General features: G+C 37.9%; 1 protein-coding gene across 2 annotated transcripts; it reads left to right on the plus strand.

The window, feature by feature from the left end:
• The first annotated feature begins 1,513 nt into the window (after nt 1-1,513).
• Nucleotides 1,514-7,874, plus strand: ccne1 (cyclin E1). 2 transcript variants are annotated; one of them, XM_034040597.3, is made up of 12 exons: nt 1,514-2,116; nt 2,645-2,697; nt 2,846-2,933; nt 3,025-3,087; nt 3,516-3,682; nt 3,856-3,991; nt 4,940-5,086; nt 5,628-5,723; nt 5,821-5,964; nt 6,273-6,384; nt 6,576-6,733; nt 7,186-7,874. In XM_034040597.3, exons 2-12 carry the CDS (start codon nt 2,684-2,686, stop codon nt 7,300-7,302), a joined length of 1,242 nt encoding a protein of 413 aa, XP_033896488.1. In that variant the 5' UTR covers nt 1,514-2,116; nt 2,645-2,683; the 3' UTR covers nt 7,303-7,874. The 2 variants fall into 2 exon arrangements, with proteins under 2 accessions (XP_033896488.1, XP_058848722.1); XM_058992739.1 differs by lacking the exon at nt 1,514-2,116 and adding an exon at nt 2,263-2,359.
• Nucleotides 7,875-17,637: the final 9,763 nt, after the last annotated feature.

A 17,637-nucleotide genomic window follows, 5' to 3' on the forward strand; every position in this document is an offset into this window, starting at 1 on the left:
TGGCAGCAAGTCTGGGTTTCTTAAGGACAGGAATAGTGAAGGGTGTCCAGAACTCTTAAATGCTTTCCCTTCTGCTTGGAATCTGTCCAGAGGACTAAGCACATTGAGTCCTAGAGCTCTCCCAATGTCCCAATGAACTATGAGTTTCCTTTCAAGATATGTACTGCCACTGGGCACAGAGCATCAGGCTTTCTAGCCACCATATTTGTCTAAATGACAAATGCTGTTTCATATGGTACCTTAGTATAATTATAATTCAACTTTTTGGTGCTAGTCTTTGACAAATACAACAAATTCCGTAAGTCAATCTCCTTGTAGAGCCTACACTCCGCCCCATTCAGTCAGGCACAGTATTGAATACAGCTGGTCAGAAATAAAGTGAAACTTAAGTCCCCGGCACATGCTTTTAAAAGACCTTCGTCAGCAATGTGTGAGAAGAGAAATCCTTCAGCCCTAGACCTTTCAAAAGGAAACAAAGACATGGACACATGTACAACACTGTATACTGTACATATATTAACAACACATTTTAACACACACTGTTTTTGTTTGAAAGAGTGCCATGGGATCTGTGATGTCCAAGTAGATAAGTTTCAAACTAAAGGGTAGCACTTCCAATAGCATAGTATACCTGAATACAATTCTGAGGCACTGATTGAGTTGTGGCTCAGCACTTGTATTAGCCTGACATTTAGTGCATTTTACATCTGCAATGTATGCACTGTTTTTTCTCAACACCGAGATAAAAGCAAACTTTTTTATACTACTAAACTTTTGATCATTTGAATAGTGCAGTACCGTACGTATAAACAACCCCCTACAGGGTCTAAAAAATGACGTGGCCCATTGTTCGTGGACAAGAAAGTAAACCCAAAATTCAAAAAGATACTATTCCAGCACTGCAAGTCCGCTTCACGACAAGCTTATTCTGTAATTTTAGCTATTGGGCACTTAGTGGAGTATCTATAAAAAATAAATAAATAAAACAAGTGGAGTATCTATAAAAAATAAATAAATAAAACATGTCAGCACAAATATTTGGTTACATTTGAACAATTTTGTTTAATAATGCAGATATATGAAGCATTCATTTCAACCTGGTAAAGCTTTGACATGTACCATGCCGATGACGATTAAAAACTTAATTTTGTCTTTTTGGAAATACATAAGTTTGTTTATTTGTCACGTGATAGGCCAAAGTTTAAGCCTGACTGCAAGTAGCCTACTTTCTTTTTTTTTTAATGTGCAAATAACACAAATACATGCAAACTATTGGTGAGTAACAATTAACCAAAATAAAACCCATAACAACAGACAAATGTAAATTATTCACATATACATAAGATAACTTATATATGACGTTGTTCTCCGGCAGTAAACTTCAGTTCTGTCCAGCCTCAACCTGGATCTGCATATTACGCGGCACTTCTTGACATCCCCCCAAAATAGCGACACGAAATTAACTTTTCTATTAATGACAACTCAAACGGTCGCGTGGAAATAAAAAATGCTAACTCTATCGACTTGATAATTAGCATAAATAATGTAGGACCGTTGTATTTTTAAAGGTTGCTTGTTTTGTTTACATCCTACACTGCCGAGCCATGCTTTATTTTCCAGTTCCGTGCTGCAACCACTCCCCTTTTCCGGAGCCGCCCCTCAACCCGCCCATCGCCGGCTGAATACAGAATAACGCCGGTTAAACTTAATATTTACTGTTACTGATACGTTGTACAGAAAGATAATAGCAGCACAAATATATATATTTTTTGAAATATTACATTGTGTTTTTTTTTTTTTCTGCAGTGACGTTTTTAAATCAATCTAGCGCGCCAGGTTTTTAAATGACCCGCTCGTACTTTCCTGCCTTTCCCACAGACAGCAGCCAAGATCAGAGGCAAAGCTCAGCGCGCCAGCTCAGTCACTCAAAGCAACTAAAGTAGTAACACGTATTAGCTGGTAGCAGAACAAAATTGATGAATCAATTGTTTCCACAATTTGTAAATCGTCTAGTTTTTAAATCAGGGAACACTATAGCCAAATTAACTGAACTGTTGGATCTTTCGTTGAAAACGTTTTTAAAAAGAAAAAAAAAAAAAACATTGAAAGGAGTAAGGTAAGGCTGGATCATGGGGGCTCGTTTGCCTTGTGTTTTAAGTTATTTTTCTTTAACAACAATCTGTAAATTGACGTCAAGTACCAGAGGCTTGATATAATCAGGCCACCCTCTTAAAAAATATACAATTTTGTTTTAAATAAAAGTTAAGGGAAATCAAGCGCGCTAACCAAAAACGAGGGCTCCCCAACAGCAGCTCGGCCATTTTCTGACTAGCGAGCCAAGAGACCGGGAAGTCTAAAAGTATTTTATTTTATTTTAACGTTGTCGTAAACCATCCGACTTTTGAGGCGTTAAATAATGATTTCTCAACTTTTGAAAGATGTAACTTTGATATTATTTGGTTTCTCTTTTAAGTTGTTTGTTTAATTCAAACGTGGTGCCCCAGTTCCATTCCCCGCGCTGAAGAAGCTTGGCGTCTGGGCGTTTTATGCTTTGTGAGACAGAAGTGGGGGGTTGGGGAATTGTGTTATCAAATGTTTAACAGTAGTTTGTACTCAAAACAATATATTTTTATTGTCATTACAGGATATATTTCTACGTGTAAAGGATTCTTTTAAGCATATAATGTCAAGAAAGTGGTAAGTTTTCATATTTTTCTTCGATATAATTAACGACTTGTGTGCCTCTGGTGTACTGGGGATTGTGTGAACAAACGGCCCTGGATTAAAATGAAAAATCGTTTGAATTTAAAAAAGGTGTTAAGTGCTATTCTATTTCTATTTTCAGCGTGCAGACTGAGCTTAAGACGACTACAAAGAATGAAGTGACCAAAGAAAGTGCACGTTCTAGAAAAAGAAAAGCAGATGTTGCTATTGTAAGTTTAATTACACCCAGAAAGCAATGCGCGTTCAAAAACAATGTTATAAATAACTCTGATAAATGATACATTTCCTTTTTTTTTCTAGTACTTGCAGGACCCAGATGAAGAAGTAGCTGAGATGACAAAGAAAAAACAATATGAAATTCAGGTATGGCTTGCCATTCAGAATGTATCTCCTTTGCTTCACTATCATCACGTTGATAGCATTTGATTAGGTATATACAGTGGGGGGCATATTTGGATACTGTCACAGACCAGTTTATGAAATGACTGCCATAAACCCCCAACACACACACCCAAAGGGCCCCATACCACCTTATCTGTCTGTGTGTTTGTGGACAGGTGTGAGGGTGTTTACACCGGACCAGAGGAAGTAGGCCTCCTTGGTATATAGCTTTAATGAAATGATCTAATAAGTGGACAGCCTTCAGAGGCACACCTGTGCACTAAGCAAGGTAATTGGTTGTCTGCTGAGGGAATTCCAATAGGAATTGTGCAGTGCATGAATGCCATAAATGTTCTTTGAAAGTTTGGTTAAGAATAGGTGATGAATTGTATTCCTTTTGTTTTCCCCAGACCTGTTGGAATTCTGCCACAGGATGCACAAGTCCATGCAGGCTTATTCCCACACCTGACAAAGAAGTAGATGAACCAGTTATAATGAATACAGGAAGCTGCATGCAGTATAGGTTTAAAAACATCTTCGTCACTCCTGTAAGGTCTTCTCCGCTACCAGTTCTGGGGTAGGTATACTAGTTGCATTTTGCTTTAGTGTTATTTTGAGTTTGACTAAGGTACCATAGTCCTTGGAAAACGGCTTGGCAAGTTATTGGTTTTCCATATTGGGAAGTTTAGGTTAGATTGACTGTTTTTAAGGTGTGGATGTGTTTATTTATATTTGTATTTTGTATTGCAGCTGGGCCAACAAAGATGATGTGTGGAATAACTTGCTTAAGAAAGATAAGACATACCTGCGTGACAAACACTTTATGGAGAGGCATCCACATCTCCAACCAAAAATGAGGGCCATACTACTTGACTGGCTAATGGAGGCGAGTAACTAATATGTATTCCAACACATGGTGTGCATATCACATTTGCATGTCACATTTTATTGTGGTTTTGGGAACACCCCACATCCCCTTGTGATTTAAACTGGTATTCCTTAGAACAAGTTATTGATGGTGGGGGGGGGGGCTCGGCTCCCGAGTGGTGCATCCAGTAAAGGCGTTCTGCGTGGAGTGCAGGATGCGACCTATAGCCTGGAGATAACAGGTTTGAATCCAGGCTATGTCATTGCTGACCGTGACTGGGGGTTCCTAGGGGGCGGTGCACAATTGGCTGAGCGCCGCTCGGGTAGGGAGGGCTTAGGTCAGCAGGGCAATCCACGGTTCACTGCGCACCAGCAACCCCTGTGGCAAATAGACCCGCAGGCGCCCTGCAGGGGAGCCATTTAGATCTGTGTTGTCCTCCGGCACTATAGATCTGGTGGCTTCTGAGGATCCACAGTGTGAAATGATGGATTGGCAGGAATACGTTTCGGAGGACGCGTGTTTCAGCCTCTGTTTCCTGAGTCGCCGGGGGGTTGCAGTGGTGAACTGGGATAAAAATAATTGGGCATTCCAAATTGGGGTGAAAATCGGGGTAAAAAAACTATTGGCGATGACTAAATAAAGTATTGGTTTACTTTTGCATGAGTTCTGGCCCCTAACTGAAGGATTTGTCTTCAGTACCACAAGTCCAGCTCTTTGTGGACATTCTACTTCAAGAAGTTTAACATGTAGTCAGTGAAGCACCTGTTGACTAACTTAAGTTTTAAAAAAACCCGAGCCATTACATTTTTTTTTTTTTTACTGTGTCATGTATTATGCATTTCTCTATTTAAAGTATTATGGATTTTCTTGTTACTGCATCTTGTACAGCGCTTTGTGATGGTGGTCCACTATGAAAGGCGCTATATAAAAGACTAGAGTGATATTTAATGTTTTCTTTATCTGCAGGTGTGTGAGGTCTACAAACTTCACAGGGAGACATTTTACTTGGCCCAGGATTTCTTTGACCGGTTTATGGCAACACAGACTGACGTTGTCAAAACCCGGTTACAGCTTATCGGCATTGCCTCGCTGTTTGTTGCTGCAAAGTTGGAGGTAAATAAAACGGGGCTGTGTACAAGTTTAATTCAGAAAGTCAATTCTTGTTTCCATCTTCAGTACAACGACAGATTTAAGGGTTGCTGAGAAGTAAAAGCCTTTATGCAGAGTAATCTTTAATCCTAGCCTGCAAATACATTTCACAAGTTATATAATAGGGTGGGGTACATTGCATTGATTTCCCTAACACAAAAAGGGGACAGCACATAATTCTCACCTAGTCTGTGACATGGGCTATTCAAAACTCTGCTGTGGCCTCCATGTGCTCTGCAGGCCTTGATCTAGGCCTAGTGGAGGAGTTTCATGCTGTTGTACCCAGAAAGGCTGATTAAACAAGTCTGAATCAGAAAAGCCTGATTTTCTTCAGTGGTTAAGGGCACCATTTTAAACTCTGTTCATATTCATTAGGGTGCTTGTTGGAACCTGGACTGCCCTAAATGGTGGTGTGAATGACACAGATCTTGCCATGTCTTCCTGTTGCCAGAGAGGGAGGTGTTGGAAAGTTCCTACTTTAAGACGTGTGTTTTCTCATTGACAGGAAATATATCCTCCCAAACTGTACCAGTTTGCCTATGTTACTGATGGTGCTTGTACAGAAGATGAAATCCTTGATATGGAGCTTATAGTAATGAAGGTTAGTTTGCTTGCTGCAAACAAATTAAAATACACTTCTATTTTAATTTATTTATTATGGCGCTTACTATTTTTTTAAAACATTTTTCCCCATCTAGGAGTTGAAGTGGAGTTTGAGTCCCTTGACGACTTTATCCTGGCTCAACATTTACATGCAAGTTGCATACCTGAAGGAAAACACAGAAACAAGCAAACTCTTGATTCCACACTATCCACAGGCGACATTTGTGCAAATAGCAGAGGTAAGCTGACCATGTTCCCTTCTGTATTTTTTGCAGGAGAATGCCTGGAGTCTATTTCTAACACTGAACTACACCACCGCCATTTTCCCAATTATTGACCGTAAGGCTGTTTTGTAAATGCCTCTTGCTGTGCATGATAAGGTCCAGCAGCTACTCGTATGCACAGGAGTTATTTGTAGCTTAATTAACCTAACATGGATATGCACTGTAACTTGTAGATCACAATTGTAAAATAGCCAATAATTATTGTGACTGTGTTTTAAGTAAAGGGTGTTATTTAAACTTGTCTTAACTTCCCTTTTCCATAGCTTTTGGACCTGTGTGTGCTGGATGTCGGGTGTTTGGAATATGCATATGGAGTCTTGGCTGCATCAGCTTTGTTTCACTTTTCGTCACTTGAACTTGTGCAGAAAGTTTCAGGTAAGCAGTCTTGAATACTGAACAATCTCTTCCCATCCTCACCCTATATAAGCCAATACACTGTGCACATTTTTTTAAATGTATTTTCAATTGTGTGGTGTGTGTTTTTTTTTTTTTTTTTTTTTTTTTTTTTATATAAATATAACCTGAGTGTAAACACACACGATTTTATTTTTCTTCCTCCTCCCCAGGTTTTGAATGGAGAGACATCGAGGAGTGTGTGAGGTGGATGGTGCCCTTTGCCATGTCAATAAGGGAAGTGGGCAGCTCTGGATTAAAGAAGTTTAAAGGCATCTCTCCAGAGGACACTCACAACATACAGACTCATTCCGTTCTCCTGGAGTGGCTGGTAAGCTTTTAATTCATCTCTAACATATGTGCTGTGCAATTTAGTACCAAGACCTAAAACACAACCTTACCAGAGAATATGTTTCACCCAGATAAGTTGGATTACTGTCGAGCTGCATTTTGTTGCAGTAATTAAACTTTTAGGTTACTCCTGAGGCCTGAAACAAAACCGTGTTGCAGGTAATGATTGAATGAGAAATTCAACTTTTTGGAGTTGTCTTTTCTTCAACATATTCATGAGCTGAACTGTACATTTAGGCCTACGGAAGTTTGCAGTAGCAATCTGCTTTGTGCTAGCTGCATTTGAACTGTTTTTTGTTTAGGATTTACACATTTAAATTTGTCCAAAAACCTGAGATTTAAACTAGCTTCGGTGACCATGAAATTGAATGTTTGTTAATGGCAATTCATTCTATCCACTCTGTCTCCATTACTTTTTTTTGTGTTTTGTAGGACAGAGCTTCTGCTCATCGGGCGGTCAGTTCAGAGAAGGGTCGGAACTCTCCAGTGCCCTCTGGTGTTCTTACCCCTCCTCAGAGTAGCGAGAAAACTGAGATGCTTAATTCCTGAATGAACTGGGATCCAGACATGTGACCTGAAAGAATAAATGCACCAGCAACCACAAAAGAACCTTTTTAAAAAAAAAACTGAAATAAGATTTTTGCTTTTTAATGTGGGATAAATTTATTTCAGCATTATTAAACTTTTTTTTTTTTTAAATGGTAATTGAGTGCAGTTATGGGGCCATTTCCTGTCAATTGAATTTTTAAAATAACTTGACATTTTAGTCAAGTGCACCACCAGTCACATATTTAGAGCACGGTTCTTTGCTCTGGATGCTGCTATAGATGGTGGAACTTGACAGATGGACTGCCAGTAGGGATAAAATCTTGGCAAGGACTACATGGCCATTTGGTCTTTCTTGGCTTCAAGGGCTGTTGGACACATTTTTACCAATGTGCATGTTGAAGACACCAGAAAAAGTCAGCTTGATAAGCAATATAAAATATGGATATATAAGAGTTAACAATTTTTCAGAGTATTGGTTTACCAAATTGTAATACATGTTTTATGATATAAATGCTGCTACCTTGCTGTGTTATTTTTAAATAAAGGTACTGTCTCAGACAGTTTTGTTTTAAGTTGTACTATGTGTGAACTTATTTAAGATAGTTTGCATGACTACTTTTCAGTGTGTTGTCAGTGCATTGAGATTAATATAGCTTTCTGCTTTACCAATGGTTTCTGCTCTTGAATTATATCTACTGTCTAATTGTGTGGAAATGGACTTGTGAACAACTTTTGTTACGTGATTTAGTTCCACAGCAACCGCTTTCACACAATTTCCATGTCGTTTTGCTTTGTCACCAGTACTTGCCACATGACAGTAGGAAACGAGCAACGATATGAAAATGTGTTTTAATCTAGGAATTTTACAAAACAAAAACAGCCATATATGGATTATCAAATATTTACATATGAAAATCAATAACTTAATGAACCTTGTCTTGTTATGAACACAGCTCAGGCCAGCATCAGAGTTCAAAAACAATAACTTTATTAATAAAGTGACAGACCACAGACAATTGCCTAGCACAGGGTTGTTAGTAACACCCTATGGATGGCTAATGGTGCCAAACTTAATGCAGAATGCAAATTGTGTTTGGTACCTAAATGCTTATCAGTGAAATACAATGTTTAAATAATACTTTAGTGTGTGTGGTGTTTCTTTGCCTATGAGGCTGACAATGATTGGTATGTATAGGGTTTATTGTATCTCAATATAAAATAAACTTAATTATACTGCGTTAGTATTTTAGCAGTATTAGCAATAAAAAGCATATAGCTTTCTGTACATCTATGAAGTGTGTGCGGTGGATGATATTTCCAGTTTTGCTATGCTGAAAAATGTATCCATTACAGCACAGCAAACTGATATTGTTAAACACATATTTAGCTTAGTTTCATACAGCATGCTTATTTCACCAAAAGCTCTTAAGTTTTGTCAAAAAAAGTTATTGATGAAGCAAAAATGTTTAAATCCCATGATACTGCAATATGGAAATTATTGATATATCAAAAATATTGATATTGGATGCTGATCACTAGTTTGTACATGGTTATGTATGCCCATTCCTCATGTGTGCACACTGGTAAACAGCTGCAGAGGGTAAGAGTCCTGAAATAACCTCATCTTAAAATGGTGTGTTCTGAATTATAAGAATGTGGTGTCTCAATACCACTAACACTGCCCTCTGTGTCAGTTGCAATGCATTTTGATGTCACCACTAGATGTCTCCACTTGTGTGCCTAAAAAAGACTTGCATTATTATTATTTATTAGTTGACGCCCTTATCCAGGGCGACTTACAATTGTTACAAGATATCACATTATTTACATACAATTACACATTTATACAGTTGGGTTTTTACTGGAGCAATTTAGGTAAAGTACCTTGCTCAAGGGTACAGCAGCAGTGTCCCTACTGGGGATTGAACCCACAACCTTCCGCTCAAGAGTCCAACGCCTTAACCACTACTCCACACTGCTGCTTGCATGCTTTAGGTCTGCTGACATGTGGGCACTGGTTTCTTTAGCAGGCGAAAGTTAGTCATGGCCGTGAGGGATATTGACTACAATCTTGGCAGATATTACTTGTATTTTACCAACTAGTCCCTTTACAGCCTATATCAGGGTGACATTCATAACAATTCTGATCTATCAAAGGCTTATCACCAATTTAATGAGATATTCCACGTGTTGTGGATGCTCACAGACACATTTGCATTGAATTGACCTGTAGTGTGTACCATTGGCAGAAGCAGTGCCTTGCTAACTGCCCATGGTGGTCCAAGACTATAATGTTATGGTGAAGCTAATTTAACCAATGTCAGCAGTTTGTATTAAAAAAAAGCAGACCAAATGTACGCTTTCAGGTCAGACATTAATTCATGGGGCGTATGCTGGGGCTGTAAGGGTAGAGCAGAGGAAGCAGAAACGAGTTGTTAGTGGGACAGTAGCAGGCGGAGAGAGAGAAGGATAGAGAAGCGAGCCGCATTAGCCTGGACAGGAGCGGGCTTGAAATTAGGATAGGAAGAGATCCCCAACTGATGACCCGTGCTGTGTGTAGGACCGGGCTTGGTCGCAAAGGCTGCTAGCCCAGAGGATCTAAAAAACACATAAAAGGGCTCTGACTCAGCAGAGGCACCTCTCTGGGTGAAAGGTACAGTCCTGGAGCGTTAGGACCTGGAAGGAAAGGATAGGAAAGGGTTCCCTGACTAAACTGGTGCTGCCCTCGGACGAGGTGAGGCACAGGCCTCCGAAGCCGGGAGCACAGAGGCATCCCACAGGGAAACTGCAAAGAGAGAGATGGGTTAGTCTGGGACTCAAGCAATGACAGCGTAAAGCGGGCCACGTCCTGAAGGAAATAAAACAGATCCTCATGTGGCGAGGTAAGATAAGCGCATGAGCTGCGAAATGATAGTGTGGCCCAGGATTCCCTCGGACTCACGTGGTGAGAACCCCCCTGTGTGAAGGAAGAGGTAGCGTAGCTGACGTAAGGTTGGGGAAGAGAGCTTCACTTGCCCCCCAGAGGGAGACCGATGCAAAGGCACGTAGGAAAGGAGGAGGAGGGGAGGAGGAGGAAAAAGCAAAAACACTAGACCGAGAAGGTGCATGTGATTGGGGTTTGAATAGGAAATTAGTAATGATAGCCATTAATTAAGCAGCCCCAGCTCCCACGCCCCGAATCTCACTGAAAGGCTAACATTTAAATATATTAGGAAAACTGTGCCTCTTTTGCACAGACCAGTGCTTAAATCAAGGAGCACAACACTAACTCATAAAGGCTCAGGCCCAACCTCCCCCAGCAGTTGTGAGGCCCCAGTCCTGCAGTGACAGCATGGCAGCTGTTGTGCGCTCAATGACTCTTTTGTTCACTGTGCAGACTGTGCTGCTGGGACTAGCAGGTGCCCATTGGGCTACAGCACAACAAGCCACCAGTAACCACACCTAATCAAGTGCAGACCCAACAACTGGTATGCAAATCACTAAAATACCAGAACACCAAAGAGACTTCCAGCTATGTCATGTATCTACCAGACATTCCAACCATTTCATGACTCGTATTGCTCCATTCTCTTGAGCAGGGAGATAAAACTGAATTATTACAAATCTATCATTTGAATATAAAAGTTGTTTCTTTCTAGTTTTCCTTCATAACTTCATAACACCCGAATATAGATTCTTAACCGTAACTTCAAAAATCCTTACACAGATGAAAGGCCTAACTGAAACGTTTGTCAATTTGACTTAGTTTGTAATAAGATGTACCTCTTGCTAGTTTTGTAATATTACCATTGTAATATTGTTTGGAAACGCTGGAACAAACAGTGACATTCAGTACTACTAAAAAAATGTACTTATTTACAAAATGTTCATGTCTTTTGTATCTATCTATATATATCTATATCTATATCTATATCTATATCTATCTATATATATATATATATATATATATATATATTTCTTTTTTTTTTTTTCAGTAATCCTTTGTATCTTAGTTATGGATGAACAAACACAACAAATGTTGGGGCCACAATTCTATTGCATGCACATTTCCCCATCATTGAAACAACAGAAAACAAATACTATTTGGATAACCTACTTCATTCCAACTGAGTTCAGATTACAACACAGCACGGAGCCTATAGGAACTTAACAAGGCTCTATTGGTAACTGGCAGAAAACCAAGCATAAGATGAAAAGTGTCAGGTGAAGTGCTGTAAGACAATCAGCTTCCATTTTGATCTCTTTTTTTACGCAATTAGTCTCTTTTTCAGCTCAGTACATTACAGAAAGGTTAAATAGTTTAATGGGCTTGTACTGAAAAATAAATACAATTGTATATTGTTAGTACATGTAATTCATTTACGTATCTACTGTTTTTATTGGTGTTATCTTTTCTATACCACAAGAGGGTTCTGCAGTTTGGAGTGTTGATATCCTTCTTAGACCTGTATACAGGTTTACAGTGTTGGGAGAGATCACAGAGATAACAGAGATCTAATAAACACCTGCTGTGCTTTCAGAAATTATGTTTATGCTTCAAATTGCAAAACAAATAATAATAATAATAATAATAATATATATATATATATATATATATATATATATATATATATATATATATATATATATATATATATATATATATAGTTTTGTGTTGGGCTAAAGAATATGTCGCAACTTGAAGTTTACTTCCCTTTCTGTCATGGTACATGGTACAGTTTTTGCTATTTCTGTCTAGTTTTTTGTGACGCTGTCACACTTAATTTTTTTTTTCATTTCCTCTTTGTGTCCTACAATTGGAAGAATGCCTCAGAAAGAGGGCTGAAAAAAGGACACCAAAAACTACCCACCAATTGTAAACATGACAAAAAGGTAATGTCATAACAAGTGGGCTAGATAGAAGTGTGACAGTGGGGGAGGGGTGAAGGCTGGCCAAGAAGGAAGAACAGCACATCATGCAACATCTGGTGCTCAAGGTCTCCTATCAAAGTTCTAACCTGGCTCGAGGTCATTAGCCACTGCAGGTTATACTGTATCTTGGATATCCCTTGTCTGGTTTTGACTGCATGGGTATGTCACGAGATGCTGCGGAGACCTTTAATGTGTTTATATTTTTGGTAGGAGACATGTATGAGGCTGACATAACCTTGTTAACAAAGCATAGCCTCAAGCTTACTGCATGCCTGCCCATCTTGGTTTCAGGGAAAATAATTAGTATTTAAAGTCATCCAATCTTGGTGGCTAGTACAATTCAAGTTGTTCTTGAACTGCTTGGGCTTCCTTTCTGTACATCACAACCAGCAAGCCTGGTGGAGTTGGTTAAGACCATCCAGTTTATTGTAAAATGAGCTTTACTTTGGTAAAATGCTGTCAAGCTATTCCCCCAATGTTAATGAAAATCTGTTCTCAGTTGGTCTTACTTAAATTGATTGGATGCTCGCAGGCACTTTATTATTTGTCATAATTCTATGTGTACAATATTTTGCAAGCCAGCAGCAGGGCAAGAAATAAAACACCTTTTAGTTATGAAAACAAAACAAAACAACAAGGCACTTGTCTAGTTTATATGGGGAATACATCTTACAATACAAAATACTTATTTTATTTTTTGTATTATTATTATTATTATTATTATTATTATTATTATTATTATTATTATTAGGAAGACTGTAGGCTACAATGTTAAAATAGCTTTTAAAATAGCTTCAGTGTGTGACTGCATAAATGCAGTTATTTACAATAATAATAATAATAATAATAATAATAATAATAATAATAATAATAATAATAAAGTAAACTTTGTTTCATAACTTACCTGTGTTTTTTTTTTTACAGATCCAAATCATGTAAATAGTTGTAAATCCTGTGTGAGTATAGATATATAAGTGGAAAGACTTTTTGAAAAGTTGAATTAAGCATACAAGTTGCTGATATTCATTTGATCATTCATTTCAGGAATGTCCAAATGAAAAGGGCAATCCCCTACAGAATCACATGTCCAGTAGCCATATCCACACCAAACCAGTTTTCAAGCAAAACAGCTCTTCAAAAACAAAGTTCCCCTTGAACTGGATGACACCCAGGTGTTTATCCAAATGCACCTTTGATCTGGAAGAGATGAATGCAAAAGAAAGCCTTAAATTCCACTTATTAAAAAAAACAAAATGTCATCAGTACTGTAAACTCTGTAACAATAAGGCTACCTGGCACAGTGGGATAGTTTACTGGCTTTACTCACAAATCAAATGCAAATGATTCTGGCTGTTTTGAAGCACAAATTACAACATGTACAATATTGAAAAATGCAACTTTAATTTCAAATATAAAAATAAAAACGGTATTACTGTATTCTTGAAAATCAATCTGGTCACCATTATCAGCAAAACAAGAAGCAAACATACAGCTAAAATTAAAAGCCACAGTGGTGTAAAACTTAATTAAAGTGATGACTTGTACTTGCAGTGTCGTATGTTACGTGTTTACTGAGTACTGAGTGATACAGGCGCATGGGACTGTACAAAAAATATACCTGTCATAGAAAAGGGAAATTAAAGAAATTTATAAAGTTAATTAAGTATTAGCTATTACTGTACTGCATTTGTACATCGACCTTCAATTTTCACTCAAGGTCACAAATCAGAACATTCTTGACACGAGGAATAGAATCTCCTCTCAGTACAGCTTCTTCCCCACTAGGGAAGGTTTACAATGTTTACCTTCTCTGCTTTCTGACTACTGATTGGCTCTTGTTGTTAAATGCCCCTGCATCCACCTCGAACACGTGGCCACAAGCGGCGTGACTCTGTTTACACATGTGACCGTATCGGGCCACGCCCTTCTTCAATAACACCTCCCATAGAGAGCGGTGCATAGGCGGTACTACAGTAGCCTCACCCCCCTTCATCCCACTGTGTCAATGCCTCATGCCATGACGACCAAGCACGTTGTAGTATAGTGTAGTCCACACAGTAATGTTATGGCATAGCGCATGTATTGCTGTTTGGTTAAGAGTACCAATGTAACTTTACACAAAATTAACATAAAAGGGGTGGTGGGGGGGATTAACATTAGTTAATAAACAGTATATTTTACGCTTGGAGTTTCTGCTGCGTTCGCTTACCGAATATTTTTTTTTTGTTTTGTTTTACGTTGCATGTGCACAACAATTACTGTATTCTTTCTTCCACTGTTTGCGAATTAGTTTTAGTGAAATTAATACTATAACAAACTTTAAAAAGTCGAATCTACATGTAGCGCCATGTTTAGCTTTGCATAATTAAGATTAACAGCACCCCGCTACTTGCATTTCCTTACTTACAAAACTTTTTTTAATTGTCCGTGGATAAAGTACGTACAACAAATGCAGTATACGCTTAAGATGTACTTTTTTATCCTTAATTTCTTACCTTTAATAAACGCGTGTCAACGTCTCCATAAACGTGTCCATATTAGCTACACATTCACGAGCTGTAGTGCCCCTTTTCAGTAAACGTCACGGTATGCGGATCAGTGCGCAGCTTTGTTTCTGCTGTTCTGGAAAGAAACATAACAAACATAGATTTGGGCGGTTGTATATATTTCGGCGTGGTCTGAAATCAGATCTTTGGTAAATACAGTATCCAGAACGTTCTTTCACAATACACAGTAATTAATTTTAGTTGTTCACCACTTACTCGAGTTAACACTCATAAATAAAAAATTAAACAACTTAACTTTTCAGACTGGGGATTTGTTCCCAATTAAATGCTCAGTTGTTTGTTCTTGGGGTACCCCAGGTTATCCCCATTTGTGTTAAAGTTATAGACATTTATATGAAATAAAATCCAGGCTGTGGACAAAAAACACTACAACAACATTGTTATTAAAACCATAGTCTGTTAAAAACATCAAAGGCTGTTGTTGCAGGGATCAAAAATAATGTGTGATTGGACAGTCACTGTATCTTGCTTCAGATATAACGTGCCTTTTACAATTTTTGTTTTAGGATTCTGTATAAAAAAGCAGTACATAATTGCTAGATCCAGCTGGTTGTAACAGAAGTCAATCTTTAGGATGTTTTAAAACATACAGTAACTCTAAAGACCCATTTTCTTTGCCTACCTCTTTTTCAACAATTTACAAAAAATGTAGGCAAAGGCCAATCCCACACCACTCAGTACTAGCCAGTCTGGGTCACAGTTTATGGGTGTTTAAACTCACATCAGCTAACTAATTTGCAAGTTACAGTTGTCAGTGAATCCCATGGGTGCTTAGCTGTGGACATTTTCTGTCTATACAATCTGCTCCAGCCCCTTATTCAGTTGCATCTTGCATTAATTAACACAATGGTTAACATTTTAAAATTAAAGTAAATATTTTAAAACCCTTATTGTTTAAAGGTGCGATTGGTTTGCATTACTGTGGTCCTGTAGTTTAGGGACAAATGCACTTTAAAGTAATATGTGCTTCTTAAAACAACAGGCAATCTGTATTATTGTAAGTATTTATCTTACCCTATAGCATTACATTTTAATTATGGCACAGCTGTTCTTATCAGTTTTTAAAATGTACCTAATAACAAAAGCTATGACAGCTGTTTGCATTTAATTAATGCTAATATTGCATAAAATGCAATGAAAAACACATGCATATTTACTACAACTTTAATTCACTTATAGGTGCCTTAAAACAAGGCTTACAACAAAGCTTATGAAAAACCTTGTTACAGCGCACTTTTGAATTTGCAGACGGAACATGTTTTATCTGAGAACTAATGTGGGTACAACACATAAGCACATCCTCTTTACACTTCATGCACTTTAGCATTTATTTTTTCGAGCTAAAAAAAACAACTTTCTCTGATCTGTGATCTTAAAAATTACTTATTTTGGTTGGTCCAATAAATAGTTCTATTTATCACTGTAGCACATCCAGAACAGAATTCTATTTTAAAACAAGAATATATATATATATATATATATATATATATATATATATATATATATATATATATATATATATATATAATGATTTCCATTACACGAGAGTAGATGTTAAAACTTCATGCTGATTTGAACTCGGCTCTCGCCAAGATAAGCACCAACTAAGACGTAGCTTTACAGTAAACTAATGTGATCCATATATATATATGCACTGCTCTTCACAAGTGCTGGGGCATGGTAGTTTATTTATATACCTTGCGATCAAAATACTTATTTAAATATTTTTTTTTAAATGCATTATCCCAAGTTTTGAATGCATGCCACTTTTCTAGATAGTAGTTAAAAACAACAACAATCTAAAACAGGTGAAGAATATAAAACTTGAATCAAATATCCTGCCAGGATAAGCATTTCTAGATCTTCTGAGTCTTTTCTCAGCACTGTTGAATCCCTCTGGATTGCATCAAGCAACTATTTTTAGAGGTAATCCCATTGACAGGGGCTTTATGCAGGGGGCAATTCCCCAAAGCTGTAACATGCTTCAATAAAATCAAGATGTGGCTTACCCCAGCGGAGTATAGGCTGATCAAATCAACCTCTTAGTTCAAATAATAAAACTGAGAAGAGGATGGTTTCCAATCTGTCTCCATTAAATCCCTACTCGAATTAGTACAATTTACAACTGCTTGTGTGAGCCCCAGGACTGAATATCTGCTTAGTTTCTGATCTCCACCCTGAAGTTAAAAATAAGGCTAAAAGCTCCATCCATTAAATAACTAAATGATGGCATTATTTTGATCCTCCGCTGTTCGGTTCAGTTGAATAGACCCTATGATCTTTCTGGCAGTAAACAATTGGTTGGTTTAAATGCATTGTGTTGATTTGTGCAACCTTGTAATGCTCTCCCTTGTACAGATAATTTATTAAGGTAATCACAAGTATTCAAATAAGGTAAGTTCAAGTATCAGTGATGATATATGCAGATTCATAGACGACAGCTGGCTGGATAATCTGATATGTTGTTTTCAGTTTCTGGGGGATTTGCTTGTTCAAGGTTAGGCATATCGGGTCCCCACTGATATCTGTTGAAGCAGGAATTCCTATTAAAAATGGATGAACAAAGACTGGCTGCAGTGAGTTAATTAGTACAAACGGACCATTTAAAATCCGATATTGTCAAATGTCAATGTGCACAGTACAACTCTGCAATCACTGCAATCTTCGTCCTTCTTTTTTACAGTACAGTCTTTGTTTAACTAGAATTGATAATAACAGAAGTAGAAGCTTGTATTCCACTGGCCCTCTATATGTAGTTTTGACAAAGCTGTTGAAAGGGGCACCTGCTGTATTGTATTGTGAAGATATATTGAACGGAACTGCACTCTTTCACTGGCCCAAACTAGCAGAATATGAC

This window comes from Acipenser ruthenus, chromosome 19 (assembly GCF_902713425.1).
Source record: "Acipenser ruthenus chromosome 19, fAciRut3.2 maternal haplotype, whole genome shotgun sequence".
NCBI lineage: Eukaryota > Metazoa > Chordata > Actinopteri > Acipenseriformes > Acipenseridae > Acipenser > Acipenser ruthenus.